At 38.3% G+C, this 18,828-nt stretch overlaps 1 protein-coding gene and 1 long non-coding RNA gene across 13 annotated transcripts in view; one reads left to right on the top strand and one right to left on the bottom strand.

The window, feature by feature from the left end:
- LOC117227324 (uncharacterized) overlaps window positions 1-18,828 on the top strand; it is a 106,987-nt gene that overhangs the window by 60,829 nt on the left and 27,330 nt on the right. For 7 of the 12 annotated variants that reach the window (XM_033482451.2, XM_033482448.2, XM_033482446.2 and 4 more), the window contains 2 exons: window positions 411-572; window positions 2,433-2,516. In XM_033482451.2, coding sequence (XP_033338342.2) covers window positions 411-572; window positions 2,433-2,516 — 246 coding nt within the window. Of the gene's footprint in view, window positions 1-410; window positions 573-2,432; window positions 2,517-12,599; window positions 12,944-18,465; window positions 18,740-18,828 lie in introns of those variants that run through there. The other 5 variants (XM_033482457.2, XM_033482456.2, XM_033482455.2 and 2 more) reach the window with 5 other exon arrangements.
- Window positions 14,845-16,430, bottom strand: LOC143260809 (uncharacterized). The gene is made up of 2 exons (XR_013035079.1): window positions 16,295-16,430; window positions 14,845-15,989 (listed from the first exon to the last, which is right to left on the bottom strand). It is a non-coding gene; the product is annotated as an uncharacterized LOC143260809 (long non-coding RNA).

The raw sequence follows: 18,828 nt of genomic DNA, 5'->3' as shown, positions 1-18,828 counted from the left end.
GTATACCCATAGCTCTGTGTCCTTCGGAAGAATCTACCGATGAATCTTCAGAAGAATGTAATAGAATCGCGGATTATGTAAAATAGCTTAGTGTAATATCGGTCATGGTCGAACGCCGTCATGTTCGACCATTAAAATGCAGATGAAAGTTAGAAAATTGACGCTAGAGCAACGCGAGTTTTTAAGAGCCTCATTGGCGATTCGAACGGGATTAGTGTCGCACTCTCTTGTAAACGTGACAAATATTATCGGAGACGCGAGGAAGAGACAGCTGCGGATTTGTGTACAGAAATAAGGAAAGTGTTTTTTTAGAGCAATTCGAAAGGCAAACGCTGCTCCAAATTTTTTAACGCCACTGTACGCGAACACCATGCGTATGGGTCGACCTGTACATGCAAATATCTTTGCAGGAGTGGAAAATGCAGCTGCCAGCTCGGGCCTGGCTGCGGCCCGTCCGAAAGAAGAGGCGAACGCGATGGAAACCGTCCGTGACTTCATTGAAAAGATCGTGGAAGGCCTGATCGGAAAGGTGGACAACGCGTCGATCGGCCGGCTGTACGATCATCCAGCATGTAAGTTAAAAATGAAGGCTCGCTCTGTACGTCTCTTACTTCCTCCTAAACGTTAACCCTAGAAAGACTTTATCTAGCATGCGATAAGCCGCGCTCGAGCACGGCATTAACACGTGTGCGGGCCAAAGTATATGGTCTTTGTCAGCGACCTAAAATTTCTTATAATTCTTCTTCCATGCAATCACGTCTTATGAGATCTTGCGTGATTTTTATAGCGATGCGAATTATAATTCGGTTAGAAACGTGGCATCCCATGAAAATCGAGATATTCTATTATTTTGATGGCATTGCCGGTTATAGCTCAATTATTGTGGCATGAAAACGTGAGATGGGACATTTTGGGTCTTCGGCGGCGACCTAAAGAAAATTTGTAAAATAATCATTCAAAAGTCACTCAAGATGTGGTTTAGACATTCTCCATATTGTTCACGTCGTAAGGAAGATTTGTACACGCTAAATGTCGAAAGTCGGTACCAAAAATTCCTACAAAATTAATCAAACTGAAAGTAGCGACTCTAAAATTGATCACAGATGGTATTTTAACTCTTTTGCATTCTAAGCATCCTAGTAAAATTCAGTCTGTTCGAATGTATTTCAATAAAAATAGATTTTGAAAACCGATCGGAATTACCACTGAACGTGTTAAACGTTCAATCTTGGACGTAACAAGACCCACGATCTAACGTGTTGCTATTTCATTTAACCAGAACTTGCAATCGATAAAATTACTTTGTCCCTTACGAAACACTTCGTAATGAATAACAAGATCTTAACACATTAAAGGCGGGGGATCTTGACGAAAGTATGCTAGGTAACGCGGCGACCGCCCCGCCTCGTTTTTCGTCCTAGAGCGGGCGATATTTTGTGTAATCATAAAAAAATTTAGACTTAGAAAAGTTCATTTAAACTCTTAAAACTAAAAGAACTAAACACTAATTACAAAAAATGTTTTAAAGTACATATTTATGAGAAGTCGAGATAAATCGTAGTACTACGACTCCCGCCTTTAATGTGTTAACAAGAAAAAAAAGTGTCGCTTTCGAGGGGATCCTGAACGCGGAGATGGCTCGGTCTTTCTAGGGTTGATCGGATCGCTGCTAAATCGAGCAAGCAGAGAGAGAGAGAGAGAGAGAGAAAAAAAAGTAAAAGCGCGACCGAGAGACGTGTTCGTCGACCTCGTGGAAAGAGTTCCATCGCGTATGAAACGGCGTGTCGTCGATTCAGCAACAAATGCTGCCATCTGCTGAAGACGCTCGAACGTCGTGAAAACTGGCGCGGCTCGTTCCACGATCGCGCCGACGATATTTCCGCCTGCTATCTATTACCTACTTAACAATTAACTCTCGACAGCCTTGATTACCGGTTGCTTTTATTTTTTTCTTTATTGTGTTCTTTTTTCTCTTTATTATTTTCACCCTCGATCGCTCCACGAAACGCGACGTTACCCACCTGGTAATTAACTCTCGAGCAACTCGATGGCTTCTTCGACGCTTCGATGGAAAACGGATGTTCGAATGAACGGGACATGCAACACTGCAGCAATTACTGGACCGCGGATGCGTTACCTACTCACCCGTAGAAAGAAAAATCAATACAATTTATCTCTGTGTCAAAGACTTTTTTTTGCAATGCGAAAGAAGTTCGTGAAATCTTTATTCGAATACTTGCAATTGCGACAGGAAATACAGGGTTAAAAGATCCAGTGATCGATGAATCTAGAGGACGTTCTAGTTTGCTTTAGTTTGATCGAGGCGCGTTGAATTGCCCGTTGGGAAGCGTGAAAGGAGCGATCTAGAGATAGATGATGTATCGTAACGCTGTGCCGTGTCCACTAACTACTCGACTAACGCCAATTAACAGATAACAAGCTTTTGGAAAAGCATGTTGTACCGTTGGTCGACGCTCTCACTCGTATGGCCATGGTTCTGCGATTGTCTTTGTCAAGTAAGTAGCTTCTGACGCAATCACATAGACTATTTGTCTGTTTGCTCTCATTTCATTCCATTTTCCACAAATATTTCCAATAATACACACTCCTCTTTAGCACTGTTAATTGAGCCGTTTATTTTGAAAGTGGCATGTCACTTTGTTTTTAAGTCGATATATTTAAGGGTTTGCGTTTTAACACGTTTCAAAATATGGATGCTAACTTTCGAGAAGATTTACTTGTATTCGTTATCTCAGGATACTGATATTTTTCTCAGTATAAACAATTTCGTATAAACATTAAAAAATCACCAATTTTCATTACGGTAAAGTGACTTAAGCCACTTTCAAAATAAATAGTTTAGAAAAATGACTGACATATATTAATTTTGTCCGACGTATTTTACCGAAGTGATGTTTTGAAAGGACAGTGATTTACTAAAATTGTTGAATAAATTACATATATAATAATAATTTATACGATGAACATATTTAATATAAGGGTTTGATTGAAGTATTTTTTATTTTAATATTCATAAAATACAAAAATAATTAGTACATTTTGAAACATAAGTATAAGTAATTTATATGAAAATACATCGGTTCAATTTAATTTTCGTCATCGATAGGAGTGATTAAGTCCTCGGAAATCGTGTTTTGTTTCAAATTTTTCAAATAACTGTGGTATATTGGGGGTATATAATTAAGCAAGTCCATCGTGTCTTTGTATTTTGCTGAAGAAACAGGACAAGATCCAGCGTATCACGGATCCATTTCTATTATATTATTATATTATTATTATCACACTATAATATAATTTACAAAACTGCACTATTCTCTTTCGCACTTATAAAAATAAGTCCAGTGATCACAACTTTGTTAAAAATACTGAAAATAATTCAAAACAATACTTCGCACACACTTATCACACGTTTCTATTTCTTTTACACTAAGCCCCGCAATGAATTTCCCGAGTACAGCGACTTACGCCACTTTCAAAATAAACATGTTTGTTATACCGTTAATTAGCAAAACTTCTCTCGAACAAATCTCAAAAGTTCCCAACTTATTGATTGCAAATTTTTAAAAAATGAAAAGATACCGTTCAATTGTAATTAGTGTTACCATTAACTCGATTTTTTTGAAAATGTGTCTTATGCCACTTTCAAAATAAACGGCTCAATTATAGTACTCACCATCTCCGGTCATTTTATGAATCATGAAAACGTATTACATAAGCGAAGACGCAACTCTCGTGCAGCTGTGTAAAACGGGTTGCGTGTTCCAGGCGTGTTTCTGTGCGTCATGAAAATAGCGTAAGCGATGTATGTATGTATTATTTGCTTTGGCTTCGATACTTTTACAAGAAAGAGTACAAAGTAATAATTCTTGTTTTTCTTTGAATCAGTTTATTAAAAAAAGAATTTTGTTATTGCAAATAATACGGTACAGGAAGAAAGAATTTCATCTTCGTTGTTCACGTTCATTCTGAGTTAACATTGATCATTTCAAAAATAGTATTTTCTTTCGACTGAAGATAATTGAATGATGTTCACGATCGGACTCCTGGTATTTCTTAAAGTTTATGAAATAAACATCTTTATATTATATGTTTCTTTATCTAGAACCGGTAATTCGCCTCACTGGCGAACGAGCCATTTAATAATTACAAAAAATAATAAATGAAATACCAAATACATTCGACAGCAAAATTGAAGTAATTTCAAAGTAATTACAAAGTAATTACAAAGTAATTAGGAAGTTAAATATTAAGTAATTGTCAAAGATTTATAAATAAAGGTAAAGAAAAGTTTTTTAGGAAAATTGTCAATCTTTGAACAGCTGTAACTCCGTTTGTGTTAAAATCATGACTTCTTTTTAAACTAGAACTTGAAGCCTCTACTTTATGATACCATATTTTAATTTGGCTCGCGCCAAGGGATTCTAGAATAGAATAACTATCGGGACAGTTTGCATCTTCGTCAGAGTTCATCGCGATATCTCAAAATTTGCAATCGCTAACGTATGACGTAAGCCAGTCTAAAACATATATTAAGCGTACACTGTACTCACACGAAACACATACACACGAGATCCATACAATTACATTGTAATTGTGCGAGAAAACATCGCTGCGACTTAATTCTACCCTCAAATTAAAGGGGAAGGTTTGAACCTTGCGATGCTGTGAATGACATGCTCGAAAAAAGTTTCGCAACTCCATAGAGGGTGTTCAACTTTGCACTTTTTCGGTATCACGAATATGTCTTCAGATTTAGGGGATACTTGACATAACCTTGATATTAATAATTAGATTATGGTACCATCAAGTAAAGACATCAAGTCTTTTATATTTAAAAAAATCATAATTTTATGACAGTTGTTAATGGAGTTAGTTGCCCAAAGATCGACAATTTTTTTTTACCATAAATTACTGATGCTTTAATTTTGCTGTCGAGTATGTACAGTAAATTCTCTCCAATTGTATCTCGGCTTGTTAAAAAAATTGGACAATTTGGGAAGATGAGATACGATTATTCCAGCCTCGCGGCCCGTTTTTAAAATCGCCGATTGTCAACAATTATAAAAACGAGTCGCAAGGCTCGAATAATCGTATCTCCTCTTCCTAGATTGTTCATTTCTGTTTACAAGCTGAAGGACAATTGGGAAGAATTTACTTTATCTCGCGAAGCCAATCTCTTCGAAATGAGCCGTTTATTTTGAAAGTGGCATAATGTATATAAGTAATGAAAAGTGGTGATTTTTTAATGTTTATACGAAATTATTTATACTGAGAAAAATATCAGTATCCTGAGATAACAAATACAAGTAAATCTCCTCGAAGGTTAGCATCCATATTTTGAAACGTGTTAAAACGCAAACCGTTAAATATATCGACTTAAAAACAAAGTGACTTATGCCATTTTCAAAATAAACGGTTCAAATGAAGATCGTGTTACCAATTCGTTAACTAATCGGTCGGATTTGGGCGATTACAATTGCAAGGTGAATTTAATTAACAATATTTAGCAGTTCATCTTAACTTATGTGTACAATACAGTAACGCAATGTTTACAGTTTTGCATCTTTCATCAGACGCAAACTTAAAATGCAGTAGGTTGCGTTAACTTCTCATCTTAGCAAACTATTCCGTACGTTATAAACAAGAATAAACCATTACATAATGTTAATTACATTCACCTTGTAATTACAATCATCCACATCCGGCAAGTTAGTCAAGGAACTGGTGGCATGATCTACATTTTTATGAGAAACACGGTGTATAGTAATGTCTCCCTAATTGGCGCTCAGATTGTTCACAAAAATGGACAATTTTGGAAGAGGAGATACGATTGTTCGAGCCTTGTGGCTTGTTTTTCTATGGTTATCGATTGTTAACAACTATAAAAACGAGCTGCAAGGCTCGAATAATGGTATCTGCTCTTCCCAAATTGTCCATTTTTGTGCACAATCTGAGAAATTAGAGATTCGATTAGAGAAATATTATTAGTCAATTAGAGAAACATTATTAGTCAATTAGAGAAACATTACTGTATGCATACCCTTCTGCTCGATGTATCGTGGCATAAGAACACGATGCGTTTCAAAATAAACGGTTCAAATACCGATCAAAACGAATCATCTTTATAACTCAGATTCCAGTCACAACAGGCTTCTAAAACGAATACCGAGTGGCGAGTTCATTGAACCGATCACTACAGTACTGAAAGTATTCTTTTTTTACAAAATTTCCTCGCCCCTCTACCGATCCCCGATGATCAGGTTACCGAGGCCAAGAGCATCGATCTTCGAATCAGAACGCGAAGACGTCGCCTAAAGCTGGTTAGAACCCGAACCAACCGATCGTGTTTCCGTTTTCCGCCTCGCAATTCCATTAGGTTCGAACGGTTGAGCTCGACGGGTTGCATAACGCGGCGCAGAAATCATAATCGACAGTTTCTCTAAGAAAATGTTCTTCCTTCCCACGATGCGAGGAAATTGTCAATCTATTCCTCGAAAGTTCACGAACTCGAGATTCCCACCAATCCGAGAAATTCCGTGAAAATCGTAATTAACGCGTGTTCGACCATGGGAATCGCTATTATGTCGTCGGGGAGCGAGCACGGAACAGAAACACTGCAACTATTTGATAAATACTCGTGAAACTCGGGCGTCATGAAATGGTTCGGGAGCTACAAGAAATTGTCGGGACGATTTCGCACGGCTCCCTCCCGATCGAAGATGCCGTCTCACCGATTTAAGTTCGAGTGAGTTTTTCTTGGCTCGCGGTGCTTCCGTGGAAAAAGTATGGGTCAAGCGGAATGACTCGAGCATGCTGAGGAATCGAGGAAGAACGATGCTCATAGAGCAGGAGCCGAGAGAAACGTTTGTTCTTAGAGCTGCAAAGAGGTCTCCGGTGTTTTCGTCTGGGTTTTTCAGGAATCGGAGAGCTACAGGCACTTCTCCGATTTGTTAAGCAACGGAGACACGCGCTGGAAAGCGCTTAGACGCTCGTAGATGTAAAATATAAATGAAATGACTCTACTAAACTGCAGCGCTTTGAGTAATTTAGCGGAGTTGTAACAAGGAGAAAGTTTGGAAACTATGACAGTTCAATTAGAAAATAATTTAACGACGTGCAATTGTCTATGGATTCTCTGACAATGAATGAATGCTATGCAGTCAAACTTGCATGCACGTATGGCTAGAAAGCAATAGAGAAATTAGGAAAATATTAATGTAGATTATTCAAATTGTTGAAGAAAAACAGTTTTATTTGGCACCTGTCAAGACACTTAATTTACACAAAAATTGACAGCATGATTTTGGACGGCAAGTAGGCTGCGAATTTTCATGTGCTTTTATGGTGCATGCAAGCTTTTAAGATGCGATTAAATGTTCATATTGACAGAAATTAATTATGTTATTATCTCACGTTCACTGCAAGGAATTTTCTAGTTGGTCCAAGAAATCATTTTCTTCTTCAGATTTGTATAACAATTTTTATAAAACTATTCACAAAACCATGGAATTGTCCAATGATAAATTGCTTTCCAATTCGCTTGTTGGTATCTTATGATCTCTTATTTTCTGCAAGCGCCATATTGTTTCAAATGATCTCCGTTTAGCACGCATCTTTCGCCGACAGCAAACCTAAACGTTTCAGTACTTTCTTGAACGACCGTGTATATTTGACCACGTATTTGCATGCAGCAGTGAAGGGGTTACGCTGAACGCGCTCGTAAAGCCGCGCTGCAATTGTTTAGACAAACGGTTGAACCACGGATCATCGAGATAACATGAAAACATTGATCTGTTTGGAGAAATCTGTCGCTCCGTTTGAAAAAGCGATCTGAAGGGAAAACAAGAATCGTTCATCCACGTTTTCGATTGTGAATGAAACAGGAATTAGTCGATGTCACGACAGGATGTTGTAAAATAAAGAAATCCTAATAATACGAAAATTGTTTCGATAATGCGTACTATAAATTATAAAGCAAAGTATATGTAAGGTTACGTAAGAATATAGAAACACAAAGGAAATAGCCAATGTTAAATCCATTATATAACATCGTCGAATCTCGATAGCATGAAATTTCATTTTGTGCAAAGCGAATTATAATCTGCAAAGTTATACAGAATACTCAAATAAATCTCGATAAGAAAATCCAGCGATCTCGCGTTGTCGAAGAAATGAATCATACACGATTCCACGATCGCCAAGGGCGAAGCTCCGACAACAATGGAGGCTGCAACGATCCGAGGACAATAATCTCATACTAAGCTCGCCCCGGCTCGTTCGTCGATTACATAAGAAATGAATCACTCGAAATTCAGAGAACCTTATCGAAATTCTAAGAAAAAAGGACGCGACTTGTTATCGCACTGAAAAGAAACAAGAAAACGATTAGCCGAAATAATGAATTAATCGTGTATTCGTCGTGTGTTTAACCAAAAGAACGTAGAGACACGCCGAATTTTCCATCGGTCGAGCACGATTTTCTTTCGCGAGCTCATTGTATTCGGAACATGTTCACAGTCGGAAAGAAACGTGCCGCTTGGAATAGAATTGTGCGAATAACCTTCGGTTTCTGACTCGTTCTTGCGCGATAAGCTCGCAAATTTTACGAGTTTCGTCTATTTTCCAGTTCTACTTCGCAATTTCAACGCTCCGCTCGCAATTTTCCCGCTGAAAAGCATATTTCCAGGTGCTAAATGTATTTTACGCTCGGTGACATAAAATAAGACATTCTAAACATACTAAATTCATTATTATGTTCATCGATGTATTGGCTGTCGAACTGTCGCCACGGAAAAATCTACGAATTCAATATGTAATTTGGTTATCGAGACCAACAATGCGAAGTTAAAGATTCTCATGTTAATTATTCGCCTAACCTTTCAGTTCATACAGTGACTGAAATTTCCATAAAGTCGCCTGATATTTTACACACGATATTATATGTATACATGATTATATTCATGGATATATTTATTTATAAAAAAAATCATAAACTTATGTATTTTACATTTATATGTGTTCACTAAATACGATAAATAACGTTATGTATTTTCATGTTATATATAACGATTTACAAATAACGATCCTAAGAGTTCATACTGATGTAACAAAAGAAACCAACGTTCCAATGGGTCGTAATTTCTGTGGTGTTTCGTTCATGTCAAAATAGCGGTAAAATACCTAAATTTACGTTTCTTTATAAATAAATCAAATACCAGCGAATGCAATCGTGTATGTGGTTTCTTCTCTATTAATCCAATTATTCACGCAGTACCTTTTCATTGCTATGGAATAATTATAAGATCTCACTAAACTATCAGACGGCTTTATGGAAATTTCGGGCACTGTATAAACCAAAATTCAATTCATGCAAATATATTATGATATTGTTCATGCACTAAACGTGTGTAAGCTATGAACACATTAATCCTAAACTAAACGATTTACAAGTAGAAGAATGTAGAATGAATTTATATGGTACATACTAATAATAATAATAATAATAATAATAATAATAATAATAATAATAATAATAACAATAAGAAGAAGAAGAAGAAGAAGAAGAAGAAGAAGAAGAATGGAAAGCGTGAAAACCAGTTTGAGGTTTACATCTCCGCAAAGTGATTCTCCGGTGAAACAAATCGAGATTCGCCAACTATAAAGATATTAACGAACCGATTATCGCCGTTGAAAATTGACCGTACGCGGATCAATCATTCCAATAAAGTATCCAGAAATAAACATACGCAAATACGTAACAGGAAATCGGCTGGCGAATAGATTGCCTCGGATATCTCCTCCGATAAATATTAATCGCGTATTAAAACTCGCGCTTTGCGTGGAACGACGTCGCTCGTTTCGTCGTTTTATTGTAATCGATCCGGCCGTTTCAAATCAAAAATTCGCATCGAGGTCGGGGTGCCACGGCCAAAGGAGACGCCTCGCGAGCATTAAGCCTTCATCCCGGTCATAAAGCAAACCTACCGCGTCTGTACTAATAAAGCTTTATCAGCGGACGAGCATTTCTCTCAGCTAACGCGTTTCGTCAAACCGGTGAAAACAGAACTGTTGCTTTCGGTAAGATTCCACCTTCGGCAAGACTGCTTTCATGATTCGTTCGCGATTCGTGGAAATGCGACTTTTTAGCCTCTTTCCTACGCTTACCGGTTCGCGATGTTTTATAGAAACGATAAAATTTCTTATAATTCTTCTTCCATGCAATCACGTTTTATGAGATTTTGCGTGATTTTTATAGCGACGCGAATTATAGTTCGGTCAGAAACGGGGGTCTTTTCGATCTGGTTATCGTGAAACTTTCAGAACGTGGCATCCCATGGAAATCGAGATATTCTATTATTTTTACGGCGTTGCTGGTTTTTAGCTCAATTATTGTGGCATGAAAACATGAGATGGAACATTTTGGAGTTCGTGGATCTGATTCTCGTGAGACCTTCAAAATGTGGAATTCAACCAAGATTAAGTGTTTTATGGAGTTAGAAATACAATAAAATTAATGCGTAACGAACTTAAACCTATGTATGTATTTTCCATTCATTGTATGCAGCCATCGTGTACTATTTTTCTGACACCACTGGATATTCATCTATTTTTTAGCGAGTATTTATTATACATTACAGAGACTGGATATATTACTAATTTTTGACATTTGTAAAATAATATTGTAGTGAACACAACAAAAGAGACTATTCTTATCACTATACTATTATCTCTGTCGCAGAAACGGTCTGTGTCATGTCAGAACGAAATAACATCGTATCTCGTACAACAATAGCTTCTTTGTGCCGATATCGATGCACTTTACAGATCCTTTGAAACTGTATATAAAATAGAGTACAATAATAATAATGTTAGCAAGAATGACTGACATGAGGAAACGGGAAGGATAGGTACAGAAAAAAAAACGAACGTGACACTTCATAATTCCTGTATAATAATATTTCTAAGAAGTTCGTCGATATCTTTAATTCTTGGCAAATAAGAAGGATAAATATAGTTCATCTTCATTCATGTATGCAGTTTCACGCAATTTGTAATATTCATTAATGTGCATAAGAACGATAATATTAGATTATTATGTTAATTCTACGTTTGACTTGAAAATGAACTTCCTATTTAAAGTTCCAACATTGCATTCAATTTAAATTCGAACTCGAGTTTCAATTTCAATCTAAGTTTTCAATATAACACAAGTTCAAAATTCAAAATTTTAACATCCTATACGTTTAATTTTGACATTTAATAATTTCATAATCTTAACATCAGGTCAATCGATCATTTTCAGTTCACACATTAATTCCTAATTCATTTTGAATTCTAATTTGAATAATTCAACAGAGAATACTTGCAATTTGAAACTAACTTGAATGTAACTTTCAAATTCCATTTGAATTCGAGTGACAATTTGTTTACAGTTACGTTGTCGTTTTAATTGTAGATCAGACCATAAGCGAACAGTTAAATGCTGAAGTTGTGACACGAATGGTAGGACAATTTTTCCAGTAAAGTCGAGAACTTTGAATTTGAATACCTATCGTTTCTTACAAAACAATTATTTTTCGCTGACTGTTGGTCAAACTAGAACTATACGCCTGCAAAAGATAACTACATCGCAATTTTTCACTTTAAATAAACTGGTAGACGGTTTCCTTTCAGTGAAACAAAATTTGTAAAACTTTATAATAGAATATTAAAAACCTGCACAGAATTTCAAACTAGTTTGATAAACATTATCGTTTGTTTTTCTAAAAAATGCAACAAATGTCTATGCAACTCAATATTGCTGTAAACAAAGCACTATAACACAGTAAGGTTACAATAGCGTCTTTACAGTATTTTAAAAAATACAACCATTGTCGATATTTCCAACGAATATGTCTCTGTCACTTTTTAGAAAATTGCTCAGTATGAATACAGCGATAATCTATTTGCAATCCGAATACAATGAGAAAACAAATGCGCTTTGATCGTACTTTTTTCAAATGCAACAAAAAATCATACTTTCGCCAAAAACACAATCTGCATTTCTTTAGAAAAATGCCTCAATATATAATGTTGTATACCTGACTACTGTTGCAAACAGCGAGCTATAACACAATAAAAGCGTCACCGGAGTATTTGAAAAAATACAACAAATATCGATATTTTCAGCGAAAATGTGCTCCGCTATTTTTAGAAAAGGCCACGGAAAACGATGCGCAAATGAAAACTGCTGCAAACAATTTGGCTCAAACGTGAAAGTTGCAAAATTGAATTTTAGTCAGGAATTATAGTTAGCCAGGCCAGTGTGCAGCGCCACGCGCGCTTCGATTCGGCTGGATCCGAAACCAGTTGGAGCGTGTCCCATGCGTACGAGCAATATGTATTATGTAGTTCCGAGCGATTTAACGATCGAGGCTCGCTACGCGAAGCGAGACGTTTTCCCTGGGCGTCGCGCGAACGCACGAAACGCGTCTGGCGATTTTAGAAAATGTAGGTTCCCTTGCAAAAGTATCCCCCACTAAAAGGAAGCCGTACCGCGGCGTATGTGGGGTACGTAGCTCGCGTATCAGGCCGCTTTAGCAAACGCTCAGTCGCGAGCGGCGCAAGCCTGCGATTACACACACACGCGGCCTGTGCTCAGCGAGATCCGTCCGGTCAACAACGACCCGCGTTATCCGCGACAATTTAGTCGAACATCCGGAAAACCGTGCATCGTGTGGCATCGTCGAACGCTCCGCGAATTAGGGTAATTCGACCGTCCTCGGACTCGTTTCACCCCTCGGTACGTTCACCCTATAAGTGACTAGTGACGACGACCAAGTGAAACGAAACTCGGAGAGGATAACGACGACAACAGAAATATTCGGAAACACGCGAGTGTTGTCCCGGAGCTGACGAGGGAACACGAATTCTCGGTGGTTAGGTATAGATACGTGCGAATGAAATTCTGTGCCGGCGATCCTAAAGGTTATTCTAAAAACGGCTGCAAAAAAAAGAATGAATAAAAACAGCCGATCGATCCCCGTTTAGACGAGCATCGCTGGGTTTCCATTGAAGGAAAAACTAATTTCCACGTGACTATCGATCCTCCGGCTAAAAACGTGCAGTATCATTCGACCGCGGTTTTACGTGCGAATTTGCCGGCAATTATCGGGAAACCACGGCAAAATATAATTATATTTCCAACATTTACGAGAGACTGCTGGCATTATTTTCCTCGCTAACAGCTTCCAGGTTTATGCCATTTTATCGAGTGTGCTCTTTATGAAACATTTTTAAAAACGTGCCGTTCCATCGAAATGTTTTCATTCCCTTCGTCGACGGTTTTCACGAACACAGGGAAGAAAATTCAGTTGAACTCAACATCAGTTTTATATACTCTATACGTTTCTGCACTCTGGAAATGCTAAAACAGTCGGCAGTCCGGTTCAAATGTTGTCACTAGGTTTGCGGAACCCGTGAAAAAGGCGGGTCTAGCTCCGCGGCTCGCTAATTGCGATTATTCAGATTGTAAACGTTCATTTATGAGTTATTTATTCGATATATGCGTTACTCGGGGCAAATATTACAATAACGCTCGTTCGAAGCCAGAATAAATGTCTTATCGTTGCTTTTATAAACTAATACAAAGCAGCTGCTTTACTTTCTCCCTAATTCGCGCTCAGATCGCGCACGAATTACCGTTTGTCAACGATCATAAAAGCGAGCCGCGAGGCTCGAATAATCGTATCCCCGAAATTGTCTATTTTTGTGCGCGATGTGAGCGAGAATTGGGAAGAAATTGTCGTACATAAAATCAATTAAAAACAATCGCGTGCACCGCGGAACATATTTTGAAATCGATACAGACTATAATTGGATTCTATAAAGTTCTCGATTCGCTTTCTTTCCGAAGATCTTCGAACACCGTGATCCGGTTATCGACGATCCACAGCAGGATATTAATAGCAGCGAATAAAAATGTGTCGTTTTGTACGAGCGTAGAGGATGCTCGTAATTATCGCCAGGGCGTACTAATTGTCGGTTAATCGCGCCCTTGAAAGATAAGATAACTCGGCGAAGGAAACGGAGAATTCAAGAAGCCGCGTCCCGCGATCGAGAGGATCAATCTCGGCAGCCTTGCCGCGGATCTCGGGACAAGTTTTAATTGCCTCATTTGGCACGCAATGAGACCCTCTCGCTTTCGATCGGTCTAATCGATGTAAACAACCACCGCTCGTTACTGCGGACACGTCTGCACACGCATGCTCCGCTTTCGAGCGTGTTCGGACATTGGTACAACACGAACGGGGACACTTCGCAATTATGTCGTTGCGATTTACAGTGTTGCGTCGTGTACTTAATCGGCGGACTGAATTTCATGCATTTAGAGGGTACGCAAATGAAGGGGAACACCGAAGTAACTATCCGGGCGAACTTGTGTAAAGAGTTTTCTTGTTAAACTTGTACACAAGACGGCCGTTTCGTTTTTCTCTTCGACACGCTTAAAGGCAAAAAAATGCTGATTGATGGACACTATGCTTAATTGGATTTTATTAAAATCTATACGGTCTGGAATATATATTTACTCTGGAATCTGTTCGATCCGGTATTTTTAAAGGTTACAAATTATTAAGGGGAGAACAAGTTTCAACACTTTCTTATTTATAAATAGACTGCGGATGTTACGCATTTACAACAAAAATGGATGAATGAAACACAAAACAGTGAAAATATTAGACGAATTTAAGATTATTATAATACGGTGTTTAGCATTTTAATAAGTATAAAATGATACGACAATCTTATTTACATAAACATATTATTTTCAATTGATTAAAATACTTAAGAGTTGAAATACACTTTTATTTTGCATAAAGGTCCGCATTACATTTATAGAAATAATTTAAAAGAATGTTCATCTGCATAAACGTCCACGGGCGAGTCAACTGGCTTCGATAAGGGAGGAACTGGGGAGAAACGAAGCCATTCGATGGTTCTCTCTTAATCTTTACGTTGAGGTAGCTCGCGCATGCCTTTCAAAGAACCTTCTGAAGGTTCGTTTTATTGCACGCGGTGTTAAGGGAGACAGTAATCTCGTTGAATAATCTTAATCCTTCGGTGAAAAATAGTTGCCTTCAATGGATCTCTTTGTCGACTTCGTTAAAAAGTAGATATCTTGGTATCTTTTAACCACTTATTCTGTCCTTTGAAATTGGAATAAAACTCTAATCTCTTGTCATCAATATTTAAGCATTCGAGTAAATTTACGCACACAATAAGCATCAATTTTCTTTCCCTCCTAAGAAATTATTGCAATCGAAAAATTTCTAATTACAGTAACTGCGAAGAAGACGGTATGTCAAGGGGTTAATGAAATTTCTTGTGTTCTGGTCTTAATCCCACAAAATTAGCCAGCGATAAAGTGTGCCCTATAATCAGCCTTGCAGGGTAGCCTCGCAAATTGTTCGAACTCTATTTTAAGTCTCTATTTTCTGTCCTTGAAATAATCTATGTTTAACCTAGTTATTTCACCGGTATCTTGTTAGACACGAGAAGCTTTCGTGTCCCCAGAAAATCTCTTTAGAGAACGACAGAAGATTTCTTTAGATTGAAAATGTCCTTGAATCTCGCGGCACAGCGTCGTGTCTTCGGCAAACGAGAAACTATGTGCATACTTTCTATCGAACGTCAGATGTGCGTTTCATTTTTGAGGAAAGGATGTAGCGAATGTGACGCGTCTCGTGGCGGCTGTGCCACAGTCTTGACAATCATCGCTTTCATTAGCGTTTAAACGGTTGTCTCGGCGGCAAAACGTTTCCCTAGAACCGTAACTACGGTCTCTGCTAAAAACAGCTGAAATCTCGGTTGAAATATCAAAGAGTGCGTTGCGCAATCATAATTACGACGATTGCCGGGGGATTAAGAACGCGGAGTCGCGTGAAGAGGGGAAAAATGGAAGCAGCCGTTTTCGCTGGTCACCGTGGCACCTGAAAAAAACGTAACGATAACTAGGTTTTATCAGCAGAGAAACCTGAAATTCGCGATCGCGTGATTTCTTTTCGTCCGGATCCAATTCATTGAACCTGCAATCGTAGCGGAAACGTTCGAATCGCGGCGCGCGTTGCATAATTTACGCGACCATTAAAACCGATTAAGAGAGGGTGGGCACTTAAGATTATGAAAAACGAGAACAGGCTAACATGGAAATAGAAAAATTATTCCACTTCACTGAAAACGCTGGAACATCCGATAAGAATGTACTATGCTAATGAAAGCTCCAGAAAGCACTTACAAAAATTGGTCGACTTCAAAATTTCATCTGCAGTTTTGTAGCTTCGTTGTAACTTTCTTCTGTACATATTACAAATATTACGAAAATTATATCTTCTCGTTCTAAAATCCTCACATTAACGCCAAATCCACCGAGCTCTAACTCTGAGAAAAACTGCGCCGCTTTATAAGAGTAACAAGACTGAATTTATTTAGACCCCTCCTCAGTTTTACTAGAATGTATGCTTCAATTAAGAAGTTTATTCAACTATGTTTCACGAAAGAATCTTTTAGTGCTAAAATGAAGTGAGAACAATAATTTAGCTAACAAGGGAAGTTCGGCAACCAGAAAATTCCAATTTTTGAATTTTGTAAACCTCGTTGAAAACTTCTATTTAAATGAAGGTGTATATTTTAAACTTATCGGGCAACGCAGTCTCTGTAGATCATTTTAGCAATAATGAGATAATTATCGTTGATCACGTAATCGTATACACTTAAATGTCGTTTGATGAAAACAGATTTGATAAAAAAGATTACACATCAGCAGATGACGATGCATTGTACGAAGTGCAACGGTGGATATGCAAATTGCACGTTCTGGCTAACGTTATTTACAAACCGCCACGTTCTATAAGTTTCTCATGCACGCCTTCATTTACAATGAAGATAGAATATGAGAAAAATTCGAATTATTTTAAGTAACTGTGCGTATATTTTTATTTAAACAAATAACTTTTATCGTTTTCATAATATCTCATTCGAAAGAATAAAAAGCTATTAAATTTTTATTGTAAACATTTTTTATGCTCACTGCAGTTTTAAAGATATATCCTGAACAAACGAACTGTAGTCGATAAATAGACCGCGCGAATTTTATGGATTTATGAAAAAAGAATGTGTACCTGTAAATTAGTTAAACAAAGAATGAAACTTCTAAGTTTCTCCTGTTTCTTGCAACAGATGCAACAAATTTTCATTTCGCATAAACATCCGCAATCTAGCAATAAAAACATTGTTTAATGTCCCCAACAAATCTGCACAATTTCGAAAAAAATCGGAATTTTCGGGTTGCCGATTTTCCCTCTTGTAAGAAAGGGGATAAAAGAGCCTGAAATAATGAGATCCAAAAGTATCAAACAGCATGTACCTAGACGACGAAAACCGGCGTGCTATCATCGCTAACGACGATTGCACCGACAATCAGGTTGTCAGTGCGGATTTATAAAAAGTCGTCAGTCGAGAAATTTCAAAGTTCAGAGGATCGTCGTCGGACGACTATTCAAATGAGAGTTTAAAGGCCGTGTCCCCACTGACGCACACGGCGCTTGCTTCCACATCGACGATACACATCTTTAGGCTGGCTGGTGTGTGTACAGGTGTGCGTAATTAAGCGTGTCGTTGAGGTGTAACGCCGCTACGTCAATGGAAGGAAATCACGCAAGCGTGTAAAGACGGTTTTACGTCAAATTGTTCGACGCTGCGGTCTGAGAAAAAATTTCAGGACGTCCGTCTCAATAAAGAAAGACATTTTAGTTCGACGTGACAGAATAACAATTATGCACTCGATTCTTTGTATCATCCTTCTTACATTAATTTGTCTTGAAATTTTACGCAGAAATGGACTTTCGGTGATTAAAATAAAAGGGATCGTTTATCATTTAAAAGCAGACTGGCGAAGTTTATTTGGCCAACGCGATGATATTCTGATGTCCCGTAAAAAAAAGCAACAGGCCCGTAATAACGCCGGGAACGAGCGTTTCAATCCGGGAAGCAGAGTTACGTATCCGGCGTCAAAAATTTCGATCGTCGCGCGCGAAACGATGATTTCCGGGACAGCCGAATATCATCGTTCGGCGAGATTTTTTCCGTAATCATCAGAAATTGCCGGCAGTTAGCCACGGCAGCCAAGGGAAGCTCGTCCGAATGCTTCCGGTATTAACCGATGATGAGAAAACGAGAAAGTTACGGCTGCTAGAGGTAGCATCTCGAAATGATGCGTTCGCAGGTGATCGGTCGAAGCATCCGAAACTTTCGCATAACTCTGTCGGGACGTGGCTCGTTTCTCCGAGAACGTTCCGCGCGACAAAATGGTTCATTAGCATTATAAACGCGCACGGTGAACCGAGGATCGTCGTGTTCCCTCGCGTTTCCGAGCTGGTCGTGAAAAGAATCAACTTTTTTCGACCGTAGTTCCTATTGATGGAGACACAAAGACTGTTCGAGATGACGGACGATAGGATAGACTGTACGAGAGAGACGGCAGCCTCGACGAAACGCGATTCGCCGTAGTGAATTCGCGTTCCGGGATAGTGGAAAGTGTGAACAAATATTTAATGTTCGTCGCGGTGAGATACGATGCGAAAGAGGAGATAAATGTTGCTGGAACTCATCGTAGAAATGCTGACGCTGGTCGGCGGACTGATCGTCATCTACTTCGTCTACGTTCTCGTCACCAGGAGAGATGGTAAATATCGGTATTTGCGTTGCCGAGTCCGCTCCGCATGCAAATACTTTGTTAATAAATCATTCGACGGTACATTGAACATGATCAAG

The sequence above is a fragment of the Megalopta genalis genome, unplaced genomic scaffold, assembly GCF_051020955.1.
Source record: "Megalopta genalis isolate 19385.01 unplaced genomic scaffold, iyMegGena1_principal scaffold0020, whole genome shotgun sequence".
NCBI lineage: Eukaryota > Metazoa > Arthropoda > Insecta > Hymenoptera > Halictidae > Megalopta > Megalopta genalis.
The sequence above is the reverse complement of the archived record's forward strand: the minus strand, read 5'-3'. Positions and strand labels throughout refer to the sequence as shown.